We start from the raw sequence: 17,763 nt of genomic DNA on the forward strand, positions 1-17,763 counted from the left end.
TCACTTCTTTCCCCTCAAGAAGGAGAAGATCTAGTTAAACCTGAGATTAAAGAGGTGGATAAAAGTGCCCCCTGGTCTGCAAAGGCCAGGAATTAGACACGCTGCTGCTGCCATAGCAGGCAGCCTGCAGACGTGACCCCATTACAGGGACAGCTTCCATCAGATGTCAATAAGGCTAATGCTTTTGCAAAGCATGACAGACTCTCAAACTTGATTGTGGTGAATCCAAACCAGACTTCTATGGCATATGATCAGCTTTCTTTCAAAATACAAAATCATTTTTATATTGTATTGAGTTTAAGTTTATTAGATTTAAATTTGCAAAAAAGAAATAGATGCGTGCAATGCAGTTTGCTCTGGACTCCCTTGAGGCTCATTTTACAGAATAAAATGTCAAATAATAGCAAGATAGAAGTATAAGGAACCAGGGCTTTTCTATTAAAAAAAAAAGCTGTCAAATGATAACAGAATGTCCCACTTCCTTAAAGAGAACCATTCAAATTTCCATCTCTGAAGAAAGAGGGCTACAATATGTCATCAGAACATTCTCACTGATACCACAGCTTTTCCACAGACTGTCATCAACTCTGATGTCTTTATTACTCTGACAGCAGGCTGAAATTCTCAGAAGCTGCCTTACCTTTTTGCTGTCAGATAAGGACTTCTCACTGCCCAACGTGCTAAAAACGGTGGCCTGTAAGACAGGAAGATGGGAGACACATTAGTGAGTGCTGTCAAAGTGTAATGAGACTGACCCACACCTGTGCATCTTCGATTTAAGGTGGGCACCACTTCCTGAAACCCTACCGATTTCTTTAAATGTTAAAAAGTGCCTGCCCTTCACTGCTCCCACTGCCATATTCCCTCATATTGGAACATTTATTATGGGCTACAGTAATCTGATGAAGTAAAGATTCTTATTTATCTTCATTTCACTAACAAGGTAATTGTAGCACAATTAGGTTGTCAAAGATTATATACCTCAAAAATAGTCCAGAACTCAAAGACAAGCAGTCTGTCTCCAAAACTCACCTTCTCAACCACACATGGCATTTTCCCTTTATCTTGAAGACATATGTCCAAAATGTCAAATACCCAAAATCTTTCAAATGACACTCTTGATGAGCCTGAGTGAAGAAGAGGAGCTTCTCCCCCATTCATGAGCTTTGTATAAGTCTGAACAGCAGTACCAGGCTTGCCGCTTCTTCTCCACTGTAACTCCTCCTCCCAGTGACTGACATATTTGTGTGGACATTTCCTTGGCCTCATGAACTACTAGAAAGACATTTAAGCATTCAAGGCCAGTAGTAATTAACAAGTTCATTCCTTTTGGATTATCCTGTGAAGAGTTCAACTGAGTTATGGGGTAGCCACATAAAATTTTATTGATTTTTTTCAGTAAACCTTTCTTTTTCTTTAATTACAAAACTAATATATATTCTTAATGAGTTAATCCCCATTCTAACCTATCCTCCTAAAGTAACCAACAATAACAATTTGTGTTCATTCTTCCACACTTTCTCTATTTCTATGCAAACACATATTATATAATATGTAATCAGATGTATTACTTATTGTATTTATTATATTACATATTCATATGTAGAAGTTCTTTCTTTCTTGACATCATACCATCCTACTAAGATTATATTATCAACATCTTCCCAGGTCAGTTCATATAGACTGACTATTCTTAATGGCTGCCTAACATTGCATAATATTGGTGCCCTATACTTTATGTATGCTTTCCTTTATTGATTGATATTTGGCGATTTCCAGATTTTGATTCTTTCTTTTTGGTATTTGTTTGTTTTCTTTGCTAGCTGCATATACACACACACACACACACACACACACACACACACAGAGTAGATATTGCATATGGAACTACATACATATGTATTATGTATATGTATACATATATATGTGTGTATATATATATTTATACTTATGATTTAATTTTGGTTGAATAGGGTCAAAAGAATTAAAAGAAATGTGCAACAATTAAAGACTTTGACAGCTCAAAAGTCTAATCATATAAATTTTCTCCCACTCTACTCATATATCATAAAAATATAATATTTACCACCTCCTTTAGAGTTTTGGTTTTGTGTGTGTGTGCAAGGCAGGGACAAGCACTAGGGAAAGTCAAGAATCTGAGCCAATACATGATCTGGCCCAAAATAATATGCAGCACTAAACAGGAAATACAGATGTAGAGATACATAACAATAAAAATATCTTTAATGAAGACAAATAAGTTTAAGGTTTAGATTGGGTATGATCTTTAAATTTGATTTGCTGGCAGTTTTTATTTGTGTTTTTATTTTGTTTGTGAGGGAAGAGCTATACATTATTCAGAAAGCTTAAATTAAAAGGGGAAAAGAGAAAGAAGGGAAGAATTTTGGTGGTGGGAGAAAAGAAGAAAGGCAAAGTTGAAAAAGAGGAAAAGTTAATAAAAACAGACACACCAGAATTACGGAGGAAAGGAAGAAAATGGCTCCCAGAAAGAAATAGCCAAGAGAATGAGGACACATGGCTCATTCTTTTTATCATAACCGATTCCAGTTTCAACCTTGACTAACAGCATCCGTGTTGGCAGGACCAGGTGCCTCCTGGAACCTCCTGGAGGTTCCATGCCATCTTGATCTGTGCTGCTGCCAGTGTGTCTTAGTTTCTTTCATTTCTATATTCCTTGGGGATGTAAGGAAAAGATATTCTTGCTTGCTGTTCAAATATCACGCCAGTAATAAGAAAGAGAAAAGCCACAAAAGAAGACAGTTCTCACATTCTATGAGAACCCCATCTACAGTCTTTCAATCAAACACCTTCTTCATGACCTTTCATCATCTCAATGCTTTTGTACATCTGAGTATCACAGCATCAGGGAGCCCTCAGCTTTCAGGCTCAGATTTATTCCCCGGGAAGGTAAAGACTCCACAAGATTTGGCCATTACTGCGGCCCCAGTACCTAGCCCAGTGCCTGATACAAAGAAGGTATTCAATTAGCATGCACTGAGTAGATGCAAAAAAATGACATCAAATAAAACTATAGCCCTCATCTCAAAACACTGTTTTAGAAGCATAATGCTGAAAAAGCAGCCTCACATGTAATAGTATTACAAAGTAAAGCCAAGCGAGAGAGACAAAAGACTTACATTTTCTCTCTATTTAGCATATATCTAATTCTCTATTGTCCACTTGGTTTGGCTAAATCAATTCTTCAATGTTGGGCCGTGAACATTTTGAACTGGATAATTCTTTGTTGGGTGTGTGTGTGTACTGTGCATTGTAGGATGTTTTGCAACATCCCTGGCCTCTAACCACCAGACATCAGTAGACACGCCCCTCTCCATGTTAGTCGTGACAACCAAAAACATCCCCAAACATTGCCAAAGGTCCCCTTGTGGGAGGTGCAAAATTACCCCCACTTGAGAACAATGGGTTTAAACTCCAAAGGAGCTAGTTATGGAAATGATCCTAATTCCCTGGCTAGTGCAACAATTTTTTTTCCCCAGGGAAAACAGAAGTCCAATCATGGAAATTTCTCTTGTCCAGGATTTCAAGTGTCATTCTCTATCCTAAATTGGAAGTCAAAATCTGAACAGTACCCAAATTCCACCCACTGAAGAAGACCTTATCCAGGCAACTTAAGAGATTAATGCATTTTTTAACTAAGCTTAAGATACACCACAGGGAAAAGCAAATTATCTAACATGTCTAAGAAGTTGGACATTGGTGCTATAGCCCAGGGGAAATGATCTTTGAAATTACACAATACCATTCAACCTTCAAGAACAGTGTCAGTAACCTGAAAAACAGGAGGTAGGAGAACTGAGAGCCAAAGTTGGGTGAAACTGTCCTCCCTAAAAAAAGTAATGCAATTAGCTCTGAATGTTACATTTGTAGAAAGGAAACACTTGAGCCAAAAAAAAAACAATGTATGGTGAACTCTCAGTACCCAGAAGGAGTGTAAAAGAGATATGGCATGGGTCAGTGAGAGTCCGCATCCTTAATTTAGCCATTTTCTAAAGGGATTTTACATACACGCTCAGTCAGTCTCATACTGTTCTTGTCAAAAGACATCAATTGCTGCATCCCAGTTCCCTAATTGCAGCCATTGTAAACGGCATAGGGTGGGCTTTCTAAACCTTCCCTAACATGTTCACTTTGCTGAAGATAAAAGACTCAGAGTATGGTGACTTATCCATGCTGTGGCCTTCTTGAGCGTTGCATCAATATTTTTCTACTAAAGAGGGAACTCCTCATGAGTGTCCTCCACCAAAGTTGCAGGATGCTGTGTTTGTCACAGGAGCACAAGCACAATGAAGCACAAGGATGTTTTTAGAACACTGACTCACTTCTAACCCTGTTGGCAGGGTGACCAGCATGGGGTGAACAGTAACACATGGACAGTTGTAGCAATTTTCCAAAATGCATCTAGAAAGGTAAGGCCCCACTGTTTTCCATTTATAATACACTGATGCCTGAAATTTCACTTATTAGAGTTCAATTTTTAGCATAAGGCTTTCAGTCAGAGTAGACAAACCCTTGAGGGATGCTAGGGTGTAAGGGGCACTGAAAAGGGGAAAATTGAAATCCATTCGTCTGTTACACCTTAAAGGGAATGAGTGTATCAAACAGATATTAAATTATAATTTCAAAAACAGATTTAATAGGAAATGGAGACTTACATCATGAGGACATTGGACACTCAATGGTGATGAAAAATGATCTCCTAAAAAGCAGACTGTGAAATGGAGATGAGTATGCAGGAAATTTATTAGGGATTGCTCATGGGATCTCCACTTGTAGAAGGGAAGGGAAGGGTCTGAACAGAGGGAGAGGCTAGGCTGTGGTACAAACAAAGGTCTCAGTCAACCAAACAAGGAAATCTGAAGATGGGATAGGCCTGTCCCAATTGGGGTGAGGGGAAGGGTTGCCCTGGGAAGGGGGCATGACCCTAGACAAAATGATGCTTTTTGGCCAACGGCAGTTTCCTGAGAGGGCTGACGGCCCAGGGGAGCTTAGCAACAGGGAGGCCTGCATAGAGCATTGCTGTGTCCACTGCAATATATTTTACTTTGATACTTTTGCTAAGGGCAGATACTGGCTGTGGCTGGTTTACTCTAGTTGAATGTGACCCCTCATTAGAGCTTACAGTTTTGCTGGTCTTTCATGTTAGAGTTGTTGGACAGATAAACAAATGGACCACTTGCTCAGGAGCCCAGGCATTTAATTCTTGTCAGTTCCTGATAGACCTCCTTGTGAGCTTATGATGGATCGCTGACCTTGAGGTCTTGAATTTTTCATTATGAAATGAGGAAGCCCATATACATTTCCTTTTAGGTAAAAAGAGCTCTGGCAAATTTGGGGAAAATGAGCCTGATTTTATCAGATACTCTATTTGGAAATCAGTGAGTGTACTGACTACTTCTCTCCATCCTCTGAGGAAAGAATCTTTGACTGAATAACATGACCTGCTCTTGATTATCTACACAGGTAAGAGAGAATTTTACAGGTGATCCACAAAAACATAACTTATAAGATATCTTTACATCTGACTTTCAGACATATTAAATAATGGTTAATTTAGAAGGCTGAGGTGCTTAAATATGTCTTCCTTAAGTTGACATTAACAACCATGTGTAGAAATATTTCAATGAGCAGGAAGGTGAAAGCAACTCAAAAGGAAGAGTGATTGGGCTAAAAACAGATAAGGCCTTGGTCAGAGATCCCAGATGGAGGACCAGTGACTGATGGTTCATCCAGTCCAGCTACAGAAAGAGACTGCTAGAAGGGCAACTGTTTTCCCCAGTCTCACTCTGGGAATGTTTTGCAAAGATTAAACACTGCAAAGAGACTCCATATGTCCTATACTCTTTTTCAAGGGAGAGTATACCTCTGAGAGTTATTACAATGTTATTTTATTCCCACTAAATTAGGTTTAGAAAAAAACAAATAGATATAGTCTATCTCTGCTGAGCCAATTTCTGCCATGGAATGTCTATAACTAAGATTTATATTTTATAAACAGCAAACATGTGACATGATTAAATTGGAACAGTCGGGTGCAAAAGAAGAGAATTGTGTTAAGTATTAGATTATAAAAATTAAGGAATTCAGCAACTAAATCTCTGAGATAGATGGTTATGTTATGAAATTTTATTTCAAGCATCAGTTCCTTTATGCGGGTGTATACGTGTGTTTCATCACCGGCCAGACACCACCAAACGGAGGCCAGCTAGTTGTGATAAATGGTCCAATGCAGTTGAAAGCTAAGCACCATGTAAAGGAATGATGTCTGCATAAAGCATCTTCATTTGATACCTGCAATTTGCACCCCACAGACACACTGGATATTTCTTACTCATTGATGGATGTCATGACTAGGTCTCCTTGTATTACTAACAATTTGGAAGTCTCTTACACTTGAATTGATGGGTCTCAAAAGTGCACACTACTTGGATGCCTTCATGGACATTTTAGTTGGCCGATTTTAGGATTGCTAGTATAAATTTCCATTTGGTCTTTATATTTAGTAGATTACCATTGATACATGTACACTGAAAATAGTGGTATCCCTCTAGGCAAAGTATGGTATTCATATATTTTTTAAACTACATAGTTATAAAATACAACCAGCTAAGGAAAAAAATTATAGCCCTGAATAAATGATAAAATTACAGTGTTTTCTTGTAGTCCATGAATACTGAAAATTTCAATTAACCAAGTGAAAAGCCATTGAATATGCCAGCAGGATTTATAGCCCAGACTAATGACCATCATCTGCATCCTATTTAGCTAATGAAGGTTTGGAACACTTGTGAATAATTAAGGGAAAGCTGATGGGAGGAAACTTGAACCATGGAAAGATCAAATCTATTTATGCCTGCATTTAAAACTAAACATATCTAATAGTTCACTCAATCAAGACATAATGTCTGTTCATTTGGGATAAAATAGATTCTCATAAGTTAAGTAGGCAGGTTAGTTCTCAAAACATGAAATTCATTCCTTATTTATTTATTCAATAAATACTTATTGAACACCTACCATGTACCTCTGCCCTTGTGGATCAAAATGACAGTGCCACGATTTCCCTAATGTTTGCCCACAAATTTTCCCTCTTCTACCTTAATTAAGTGTGCAGTTTTGGGTTTCAACCTATCCAAGTAACCACCATCCACCTGTCTGTCACAATAGTTATGGCATAGCTGCAATGCAGGAGTATGATGGGTGTGCAACAGGGTACCTGGCTTATTCTGAGACCTGGCAGGGCTGCTAAGGGGTGAGCCTCAGACTTATTAATAGGTAGGCACTCATGTGAGGAAGACTAAAGACTGTTAGAGAGAAGACAACACCTGATAAACAGGGGTAGCCAGCACAGGAAGCAAGCTCAGTGCTGCTTAGCTGAATTTCACTGAATTGTTTACCAGTCATTTCATTCAACTGCTGTTATCCCACTTCAGTAGGGAGCACCTTCGAACTCCCTCTCTGGACCCCTGCCATAATCTCCAACAAGTTTGTGCTTGACAATGGCTCTGCTTCAAGGCCATGCAATCCTAGGATCTATGTCACTGTTGTGTAAAGTCAAATGAGGGTACTGACAAATCCATGTCAGGTGCACATGTTACTGTCTTTCAGAATCACATCCATGTCTGAAAGGAAGGCTAAGTACAAAAAGGATCAGCAAAATCAGAGCCTACACATACCCATTTAGATATAACGTTAAGCCAGTATATCTCAAATGTAATTGTCATGAGAATCACCTGGGGGCTTGATAAAAAAAACCCCAGAGGTTCCAATTGGGGAGGTATGGGGTGAGGCGCAAGAATCTGCATGTTAACACATTTCCAGGTAAGGTTGATGCTTCTAGTCTGAAAACCACACCTTGAGAACCAGTGGTCTGAGATATACCCAAAGCAAGTTAGTGGTAATGATAACTATTGCCTTTTATACCTCACAACAGAAAAATGAAGTATTTTTAACTGGAATTTCCATAGCATGATTTTTAATTAGTAACAATACTAATAATACCTTCTGACATTCACATAAAACTTCCAGTTCCTAGAGCTCCTTGACATATATTGTTCCACTTGAACTTCCAAACAACTCCATAAAGTAGTTATACTAACTGTAGGACACTAAGAAACTGGAAGGTCAAGTGACTTGTCCAAGTTTTCTGAAGTAGTAAGTGGTCAAACCAAGGATCAGATCATTGTTCTTCAGATGTATTTCTAGTATAGAGTGTGCTATCAAAACTGTAATCTGGAATTATCAGAGAACAGTATGAAATTCACTTAAACACTAACAATGTGAGGTTGCCCTAGTCTCATATTGTTGTCAAAGGTGCTTTACTAATAAATTAGTAAAAATTTCTACGTTTTCAACATTGTTTATAAACACTGAAGGGACTTTGCATTCATAGTGAATCTTATAAAAGAGATTACAAAATCTGCCTTGAAGGAAAGGGCTATGCTGAACAGAGACAGAGAAATGTATATATAAAGTCCAGATACAAAGTTAAAGCCAGCAGCAACTGTAATCCTTAGGAAGAGAACACCATTGGGAGGAGAGGTATTAGGTTCTTAGTATCAGTTCCCCTTTCCTGCAGGGAGTGAATCTTTGATGTTTCCAAGTTAGTAGCTTTTCACGGAACACAAGGGGCTCCATGGTTTACAAACTGCACAGGGGCTAAAGGTAGGACCCGGAATGCTGTCCACAAACAGCCCCACCAGAACCACTCCTTTGGCTGTGCCCTCATACCCCAACCCTGCTGAGGAAGATTCTGTGATGCCAACTAGATACTATGCTCTGGGGCAAGGGGAAGAGAAGCTGTCAGACATTTTCCATGCACTTCCCCACAGTATTTGACTGTGGCCAATTAGTGCCAGGAGATGAAAGCATAGCCTCCAAGAAGACACAGCAAAATGCAACCTGTCAGTGCAAAAGGCACTGAGTGGGGTCAAGCTTCATCCCATATGGTTGTAGACCAAGTCTCCCTAAAAGTCATCAACTTAATAGAACAAGGCTGAGTGAGGGTGCCTACTCCAGGCCATCCCCTTGTTTTTCACACAGCATCTATTTTGACATGGTGAATACTGCAGACAGATGGAGTGAAGGAATTGAGATAAATAAGAAAAGCAGAATATCTCTGCATATTATGACTTCAAAAGAATAGTGAAGAAACTTTATACTAAAATTCTCTATATATCGGCATCTACAATTTTTAAGTCAAGAGCTGTGGAAGTTAAATGATAAAACATCAATTATTTTGAAAGACTACTAGTCAATATTAGGGAAATGCTAGGGAATTTAGATCCTTAAAAGGCCACCAAATCTCTACTGTACCTTACACAAACTCCTTCAGTGGAAGTTATCAGAGGTGATTCCCCATCACACTGTATAGCTGTCGAGGTCAGAGGCCAACTCTTAATCATCTCTGTACCTTATATTTTAGCACAGTGACGTCCACAGGGGTGAGGATGCGGAAGGGACTTCATAAATGAGGTAAGGGAGGAAGAGAGGAAAAAGGAAGAAGAAGGAAGGAGACAAAAAAAAAGAAGAAAGATGTGGGGACACATATTATGTGGGAAAAGTGTTATGAGTTGTTTTCCCCAAAAGAAGATGTTGATGTCCTAACCCTTAGTACCTGTGAAAGGGACCTTATTCAGAAATAGAGTGTTTGCAGATAATCCAGTTAAAACAATGTTTTTAGGGTTGGTTCTAATCTAATATGACCGGTATCCTTGTTTAAAAAGGGGCAATTTGGACACAGGCTAACCGAGGGGAGATGAGATGAAGGCCGCCGTCTGATGGAGGCAGAGACTGGACGAATGCAGCTGCAACATAGGGCCGAACACCTGGGATTGACAGCCACCATCAGAGGCTAGGAAATGCCAAGGAAGGATTCTGCTCAGTCTCAGAGGGAGCATGGCTCTGCTGACACCTTGACTTTGGACTTCTGGCCTTCAGAACTACGAGACAATAAATGTCCATTGTATTAAGCCACCAGTTTGTGGTACTTTTCATGGTAGCCCTGTTGAACTAATACAGAGTCTATGCACCAGGGTGTCTCTGTTTACTCATCATCTGTAACAGCGGCTGACAATCTCTTCCTGTAAAAAGACAACAGTAAATATTTTAGGCTTTGTGGGCCCTAATATCTCTTCACAAAACTCAACTCTGTCACTGTCACATGAAAGGAGTTGTGGGCAAAACATAAGTGAATAAGTGTGTCTGTGTTCCAATAAAACTTTATTTTATAGACACTGAACTTTGAATTATATATAATTTTCATGTCATGAAATATTACTCTATTTTAGCTTTTTTCCAACTATTTAAAAATGTGAAAACTACTCTTATCTTGTAGGCCATATGAAAATAGGGAGTGTGACCCTGCAAGCTGCAGTTTCTCCACCCTTGGGTACAGATCTAGGAATCAGAAACACCTGGTTCTAGTCCTGGTTCCACTAATTATTATCCTTATAACCTTGATTAAATCACTGGCTTCCATCTTCAAAAGAGCATAACAAATTTTTCCCTACCCACCTGGAAGGTTATTATGAAGATAAGATGAAAATCATGTACCTTAAAATACTCTGCATAGGGTAATGGTATCAGTACTTTGATGTAGTTAGCTCTGTCTTACTCTTTAGAAATAAATATTAACACGACGGCCAGGATGCTGATCAACTGACTCTGAGTCAGGGAGCCAGGGCAGAGGAAGAGCAAACACATCGGCCTCTTTAATCTCCCACATTTTCAGATAGGTCAGGGAAGAGGACGAGAAGATACATATCACCGGTAAAGCTGTGGACAGACAGAGGAGTCTGATGTAAACAGCAAGTCCAAGGATAATGCTCATCACCTTTGTGACCCTGGGCTACTGCAGAACCATGAATTTCTTGTTTTAGGGAATGTTCTGGTGTAGATCAGGCCCGCTGCTGGGAGTCTGTACTGTAACTCAGTTCCCTGGATCATCATTCTAAACAAACATTCATCATCCACTAAAGCTCTTTTGGCCATCTTGAGCCCGTTTCTACAGTGCCAACAGCTGACAAAGCTATAAATATCACCCTGCATGCAGAACTGTCTTCACACTCACCGCCATGAGAATTGGAACATTGCCACAGTACATGCTCTGTGGTGGCTGGGCTTGAGCTGACAGCTTCAGATTTTCAGGTCTGGCACAGGGTAAAGCCAAAGAAAGCACTAGGGAATGAATAAAATAGTTCACAGGAGGAATAATCATTTTGCATACACTGCATAGGGCTGTTGACCTCCCTGGAACTGAGTTATGCCCTCAAGGAACTGAGAACCAATCATTCCAAATTATCAGCATAATCCACCATGATCATAAATCCTTAGAAAGTAGGGGTTTTTATTCCAAATTAATTATTCCAGTTCTCCACCATCCCTAAAACTGCCCTGACTTGAGGTGGAGAGAAGTGATGCCACTAAATTTTTTCTCAGCTCCTGAGTCCCCACACTCAGGTTCAAAGTGAACAGAAGAACATCTATATCCTTAGCCAACTCCCGGCTGCTACCAGTATCCGGTGTCTCATCATCCCTGTTGCCTTCCTTCCGATTCCCTTCTCCACCCTGGCACATGATCACCGCCTGCCTTCAGAAGAACAGAGAAAAAGCCATGGCAGTTGAATGTCCCTCTTAAGAGCAGGTACCTTAAAAAAGGCATAGGCTCAAACCCCAGCACTGCCCCTTATGTGGACTGGGGTACACCACTTAACTTCTCTGAGCCTCAATTCTTTATCTGTAAAATGGGAACAAGACCATTTACCTCAGAGTGTTTTTTAAGAATTAAAGAGGATGTGTGTTCAATAAATAGTAGCTACTATTATTACTTCTGAGAATCCTGAACTTCTCCAGCTCTCTACAGACTTCACAAATGCCTAATTATAGGGCTGTATCAGTGCCATTAAAGACATAACTGGGGATGGGGGAGTAAGGAAAAGGCTACAAGGTTCCCTGAAGCCTGGGAGCTAGCAGAGCAAGTGTCTGGGAGCAGGAAGGAGGAATGAGCATTTTCCTCCCTCGAATGATCTGCAGATTATTACGGTATATACTGGCAACTTCTTGTGCTCCTTGTCAGACTAGCTGGATAATGACTTATACTGTGAATACTGTGCAGTATCTGAGAGGAAATAAAAGTGATGTGAATGGTCATTTTCAACACACGCACACACAGTTGTGCTTGCAAGTCTGACTTATTGAGAAAACATTCCAGGAACTTCTATAGCTTTCCAGAGAAGCATGATCTTTCCTGCAGTAAGAGAAAGAAAATGTAATCAGGAAAAAAATGTGTTGTTGTTTTTTCTAACTTGAAAAACTACTTGTTAGCTAGACAAGAAAACAAAAATCATGACACCACACCCTCAATTATTTGGGGGAATTATAAACCTCCTTCAGGCCTCTCAGGAAAGATGGGACTGAAACTGAAGACCACCTTGGGCAGTAAAGTTGAAGCACTCAGTTCTGGAAGAAACTTGCTGTTGGCATGGTGGAGCTGTCTTTTATCACAAGGCTTTAATGCAATGCCTTTCTTTCTCTTCCTTTTTCACAGGTATTCCAGGTACCAATATACACCTAAGTAGATCCATCTTTACAAAACAAAACACCAACTATGTTCATGTGTAATACAAGCTGATGAAATATACTAACGTGTAAATTTGGTAACTCAGGAGAAGGGGAGGAAGAAGGTCAAGGAAGAAGAAAGACATTTTTGTAATGACTGGCTATCACAAACCATTTAAATGGATGCACAAGAATGAAGGTTGTGATGGGCTCCTGTTTTAAAGCCTAGCCCTGCCATTAGTAAATGGGAGGTTATGTGCCATTATCTCTGACACGCTCAGCGATGGTTTGACAGGAAATCGATGGCTACCCAATTTTACCACCCACCAGAAATAAAAATAAAAGATCTGCCTTGCCATAAGCACATTTCATAATTAGAGTGTCGACAGATGCAGCCCTTACCTAGTTCTAAATTGCTGCATATTTATTTCTTCAGAGAGTTTATTTTGAGTTCCACCTGCATGAGCTCTCCAAGAGAAAGGCTAATAAGAGATGATTAAAGTGTTCCCTAGGGCTTGGGGAAATCCCATGCCTTTTTCCCCTCATTTCTTTCCAACTGCCCTGGGCCTAGTGATTCAACAAACATTACTGAGCACTTCTGTTGCAGGCATTAGGCTGGGTTCTGCTGCGGGCATAGAGATGAGTGAGATAGGAAATGTGCTTTGAAGAGATGACAAGCAAATCTCTGGAGCTACCCCCATTCTTTGGAGAAGATCTACTGAGTTCTTAGCCTGGTTTTCTTTTCTTCTGCATCTTCCACCCTTCCTGTGTGATCTCTTTTTCTTTGATGCCACTTCTGCAGCTTGCACATAGTTCTATAATAACCTTTTCCACACTACCTATATTGCAATTTTTTATTATGTCCCTTATCCCAGGGAACTCTTTGGAAGCACTGGTCATGCTAAACTCTTCTAAATGTTTTATTCCAAATGTCACCATGGCTGATACATAGTATTTTTTTTTAATTTGTTGAATATGAACATAATCCATCCACTTCTATGGCTTTAATCATTAGCTATATTATGATTACTCAAAATGTGTATGTTCATCCCTGATCCCCTTCCCAAGCCTTAAATTCATTCTCTTAATTGCCTATTCAATATCTCCACTGGATTGCCCCATAAGCGTCTTTGACTTGACTGGTCCAAAACTGAATGTATTGTATTCCTCTACTGCAAATGTCTCTGTTGTTCTCACGGTTAATAGTAAGACCATGCAGTCCATCTTTCAACTACAAATCTCAGTCTTTTTTGAGTCTTCTCTCTTCCTTATCCACCACATCCTATTGATTCCACTACAGAAAACTCAAGTCACAAAGTGTTTTGGTTTTTTTCCTCACTGACTTCACTACCACCTTAGTTTTGATCATTGTCACCTCTTATTTAATTTCCCACCAGATTTCCATGTCACTAGTCCCAACTCTACAATGCCACCAGAATATCTACTTAAAACTAATTTGATTCTACAAGTTGGCAGTTTAAAGATCTGTGCTGGTTCCTAAATGCCTACAAAAAAAAAATGCCCTTGCTTCTCTGAGCATGGTGCCTGTTGACAATCTGACCACACCTTATTTCATCAGGACAGATGCCAGTGCTTTCCACTATACATGCTACAAGCCAGCCACACTACCTGTTCAACTGTTCTATGGACAAGCCAGGGAGACTTCCAAGTCCTTGCATGTATTATTTTAGTCCCTCTGTCTGAAATCCCTTTCCCTAATTGCCTGGCAAATTCCTACTTCTTTTTCCAAAGACTTCTCTCACTTCCCCTGGAGTAGTTACTGGTTTCCCTCTCTGTGTTCCCAAAGTCCTTCAATTGTCACATATTTTACAGTTTTTTAATGCAGTTCTTACTAACTACACTTAAAAGTCAGTGAATGCTAAAGAAGTCAACTTCATTCATCCCTGGTACCTCGGGCATGGCCAGTTACAGGGAACACAGTCAATGACTATTTGATAAGATAAGGAATGAGTCACTAATTTGATAGACTCAGGCGAGTTGGGCTTACCGACTATATACAAGGGTGGCTGAAGCCATGATTATGCATACCTAGGAAGGTGTGTAGTTACCAGAAATGAGGGACTGGGACAAACCTCTAGGGAGGGTTGATATTTATTATTAAGAAAAAGAGAAAGAAGGACCATCTAAGGAAATTAAGAAAAGCAGCCAGAGGATTAGAATAACCAGAATAATGCCAAGATTAGCACTTCCTCAAAGAAACTCTCCCTGGTCTCTAAAACAGGACTAGAATCCCCTTCTATGTGCTCCCACCTCATACCCCAGTTATCCCAGGCTGCTGGCACAGCACACTTTAACTGCCTGTTCATCTGCAACTTAAACTGCGCTCCTAGAATAGTAGCTCCCAAAGGCAGGGACTCTGTCTTATTGGCAGCATATGGCACAGTGCATTGGCACAGAGCTAGTGTTCAATAAATATTTGTTGAATAATGGAAGGGATGAATACTGAAAGAAATGACTGAAATGCAGGTAAGAAATCACATAAGATAAGGATTGAGGATGCTTAATGATTTCAGTATTCAGGAAGATACTGGGTTACTTCTATTCTGGTGTTTTACCACATGTACCCATGCGACTCTCATTAGTTTCAATATTAAAAGGTTCAAGATTTGACACATAATGTAGAGCTTTGTCATTGTCACATGGCCTTCCCTCGCAAAGTGATCACTCTTCATATGGGTGGATGGCTCTCAAAAGGTACAAATAATTTTCACCCAGATAACTGATAATAGAGTGATTACCTCCCTTAAAAGATGGAAAGTTAAATACATCATTTCAAAATTGCCTTAGCAAATAGTATTCTCTTCAAGCCAAGGAATCTTTAAATAAGTATAATCAACTCATTTCTTAGTGACCTTGAATTTTTGGCTATTATATGCAGTATATGTCAGAATCATATGCCCTCTGTTTGACGAATCCTTGCAAAATAGGACAACAGATTATTTATCATCATAAGGCCCCAAGTTACTGATATAAAAGGAGTAATTTAATAATAATACCCTAGACAAATGAATGGAACAGAACCTCTGACAGATTGCTAATGTTTTGTTTTTAGATTTACAAATGAGGAGAACTTGAAATAAAGAGGATCAGAAATGGGAAACGTAAGTACAGCCTGCAGACAACAAATGCCCTTGAGGACATGAAGTGGTGCATTAGAACTAGGGAATATATTTTAGCAACTTGGGAGATTTGTTGGGAATTGAAATGTAGCTACCCTGATTCTATGCAAACACAATGACTATCGGTGAACTGCCTTCTTCCCTCTCGGCTCTCCTTGACTTTACTTTATTTGCATTATGGGGACAGTTAAGGGAGGTCAACTAAATCCTTCCTATAAATGACATCTTGCATACAGCCCAAATCTCCAGAACACTTGTCAACTCATTGCAAACATGTTCCAAAGTTGATATACCAGCTTTCTGTAAGCCAGAGACTTGAAGGAAATACATTTCTAAAAAAAATTAAGGCATTTAAAACCCTATTTCCTAGAGTGGGATGTGAGAAGACCAAGAAAATCCAAAAGCCCCAAATGAGTCGTGCTATGCCCCATGCTGCCTCTTGAGCACCATTTACTCTCCGAAGTCCAATGACCTCACAGGGAAGCAATTTGTGTCTTGAGAACATGAAGCCTCACTCCATCTTTTTGATTAGAAGCACTGAGGTTGGAGTTCAGGAAAACCATTTTTATATCGCTTAATTGGAGATCTCAACATTTTTAATGTCAAAAAAAAGACTATACTTTGTTCAAAGAGGGCTAAGTTCTATGGGCTGTTAGAAAAACCTTCAAGAGTTAAAGGGAAGTGGTGTACCTAAAATATCAATGTAACATGGTAGAAAAAGTGTAAGATATGTAGTTAGAATACATAAACACACTGTTTTGAACAATGAGCCCTATGAGCAATATCACTTAGCACAAGTTACTGGATTTTCTGGGCCTCAGTTTCCTCAACTATAAAATGGAAACAAAAAAAGCTCACTTCACCTGAACTCTAGTTTTTACAATGGATTTGAGACACCACTAGGGTCCCTGCCTTCTCCATTGGCACCTTCTTGATCAATAAGCCTTTCCCTTACTTCAAAGTCTGATGCTTTGAGTTGCAGACTATCAAAGTGTCTGCACAAACTTCGGACCAGTAATAATACTTGACCTAATTTTTCTGCCAGGCTAGTGGAGGTAGCATATTGTGGGTTGAATCGTGTTCCCCAAAAGATATGTCTAAATCCACACTCCAGTGTCTGTGAATGTGATCTTGTTTAGAAACAGGGTCATTGTAGATGTAATTGAGTTCAGATGAAGCCATACTGCATTAGAGGGATGGGGGTCCTTAATCCAATGATTGGTGTCCTCACAAGAGTGCTTTGTGAAGACATAGAGAGACACATAAGGAAGAAGACTACATGATGGCAGAGGCAACTCTGGAGTGATACAGCTGCAAGCCACGGAATGCCAAGGAGTGCCGGAAGCCACAAGAAGCCAGGAAGAGACAAGAGAGGATCTTTCCTTAGATCCTTCAGAGGAAGTGTGGCCCTGCTGACATCTTAATTTTGGATATGTAGGCTTCAGAGCTGTGAGAAAATTAATTTCTGTAGTTTTAAGCCAAAAAAAAAAGCCCACGTCACAGCATGATGAGGGTTACATGGCTATATTATACGCAAAGTGCCTAGCTCAGACGCCTAGTAGACATGGAATAAATACATAAATAAATAAATATTGTGCTCTCTTCCACCTGAGCCCCTTCTAAAAATTAGACTAGAAAAGGAACTTAACCTGTCACAAATTTTTAACATAGGACTAAGCTCTCATAAATTAAGATGGCTGGATAGACCATATTATCAGGTATAATATTTTATCATATAAAAGATACCACTGATTATAATTATATGTCACCATTGGTTATATGAAGTATCACGACTTTAGAAGTGTTAAAATATGAAAACATGTGCATATTTTCATACAATCAGTGAAATACAGTAAATGTCTAGGAGTCCAGATAAGTTGGGAGATAAAACAGAAGAACCAGGAAAAAAAAAAAAAGACTCATATTTCCTTCACTGACTCTTTATCTTGAGAGGAAAAAATTTTGAATGTTTAGGCCAAGAGCTAAGCCACTGCTTAGTTGGGAGTTCCTTTAAATGCAGTTTCCC

The 17,763-nt window shown here is 39.5% G+C and overlaps 1 protein-coding gene across 1 annotated transcript in view; it reads right to left on the reverse strand.

Moving 5' to 3' along the window:
* Positions 1–17,763, reverse strand: part of RASGEF1B (RasGEF domain family member 1B) — a 521,074-nt gene that overhangs the window by 335,227 nt on the left and 168,084 nt on the right. The window contains exon 3 of the mRNA XM_036022574.1: positions 641–694. Within this exon, the coding sequence (XP_035878467.1) occupies positions 641–694 (54 nt within the window). The remainder of the gene's footprint in view (positions 1–640; positions 695–17,763) is intronic.

Source organism: Phyllostomus discolor, chromosome 1 (genome assembly GCF_004126475.2).
Source record: "Phyllostomus discolor isolate MPI-MPIP mPhyDis1 chromosome 1, mPhyDis1.pri.v3, whole genome shotgun sequence".
NCBI classification, from domain to species: Eukaryota; Metazoa; Chordata; class Mammalia; order Chiroptera; family Phyllostomidae; genus Phyllostomus; species Phyllostomus discolor.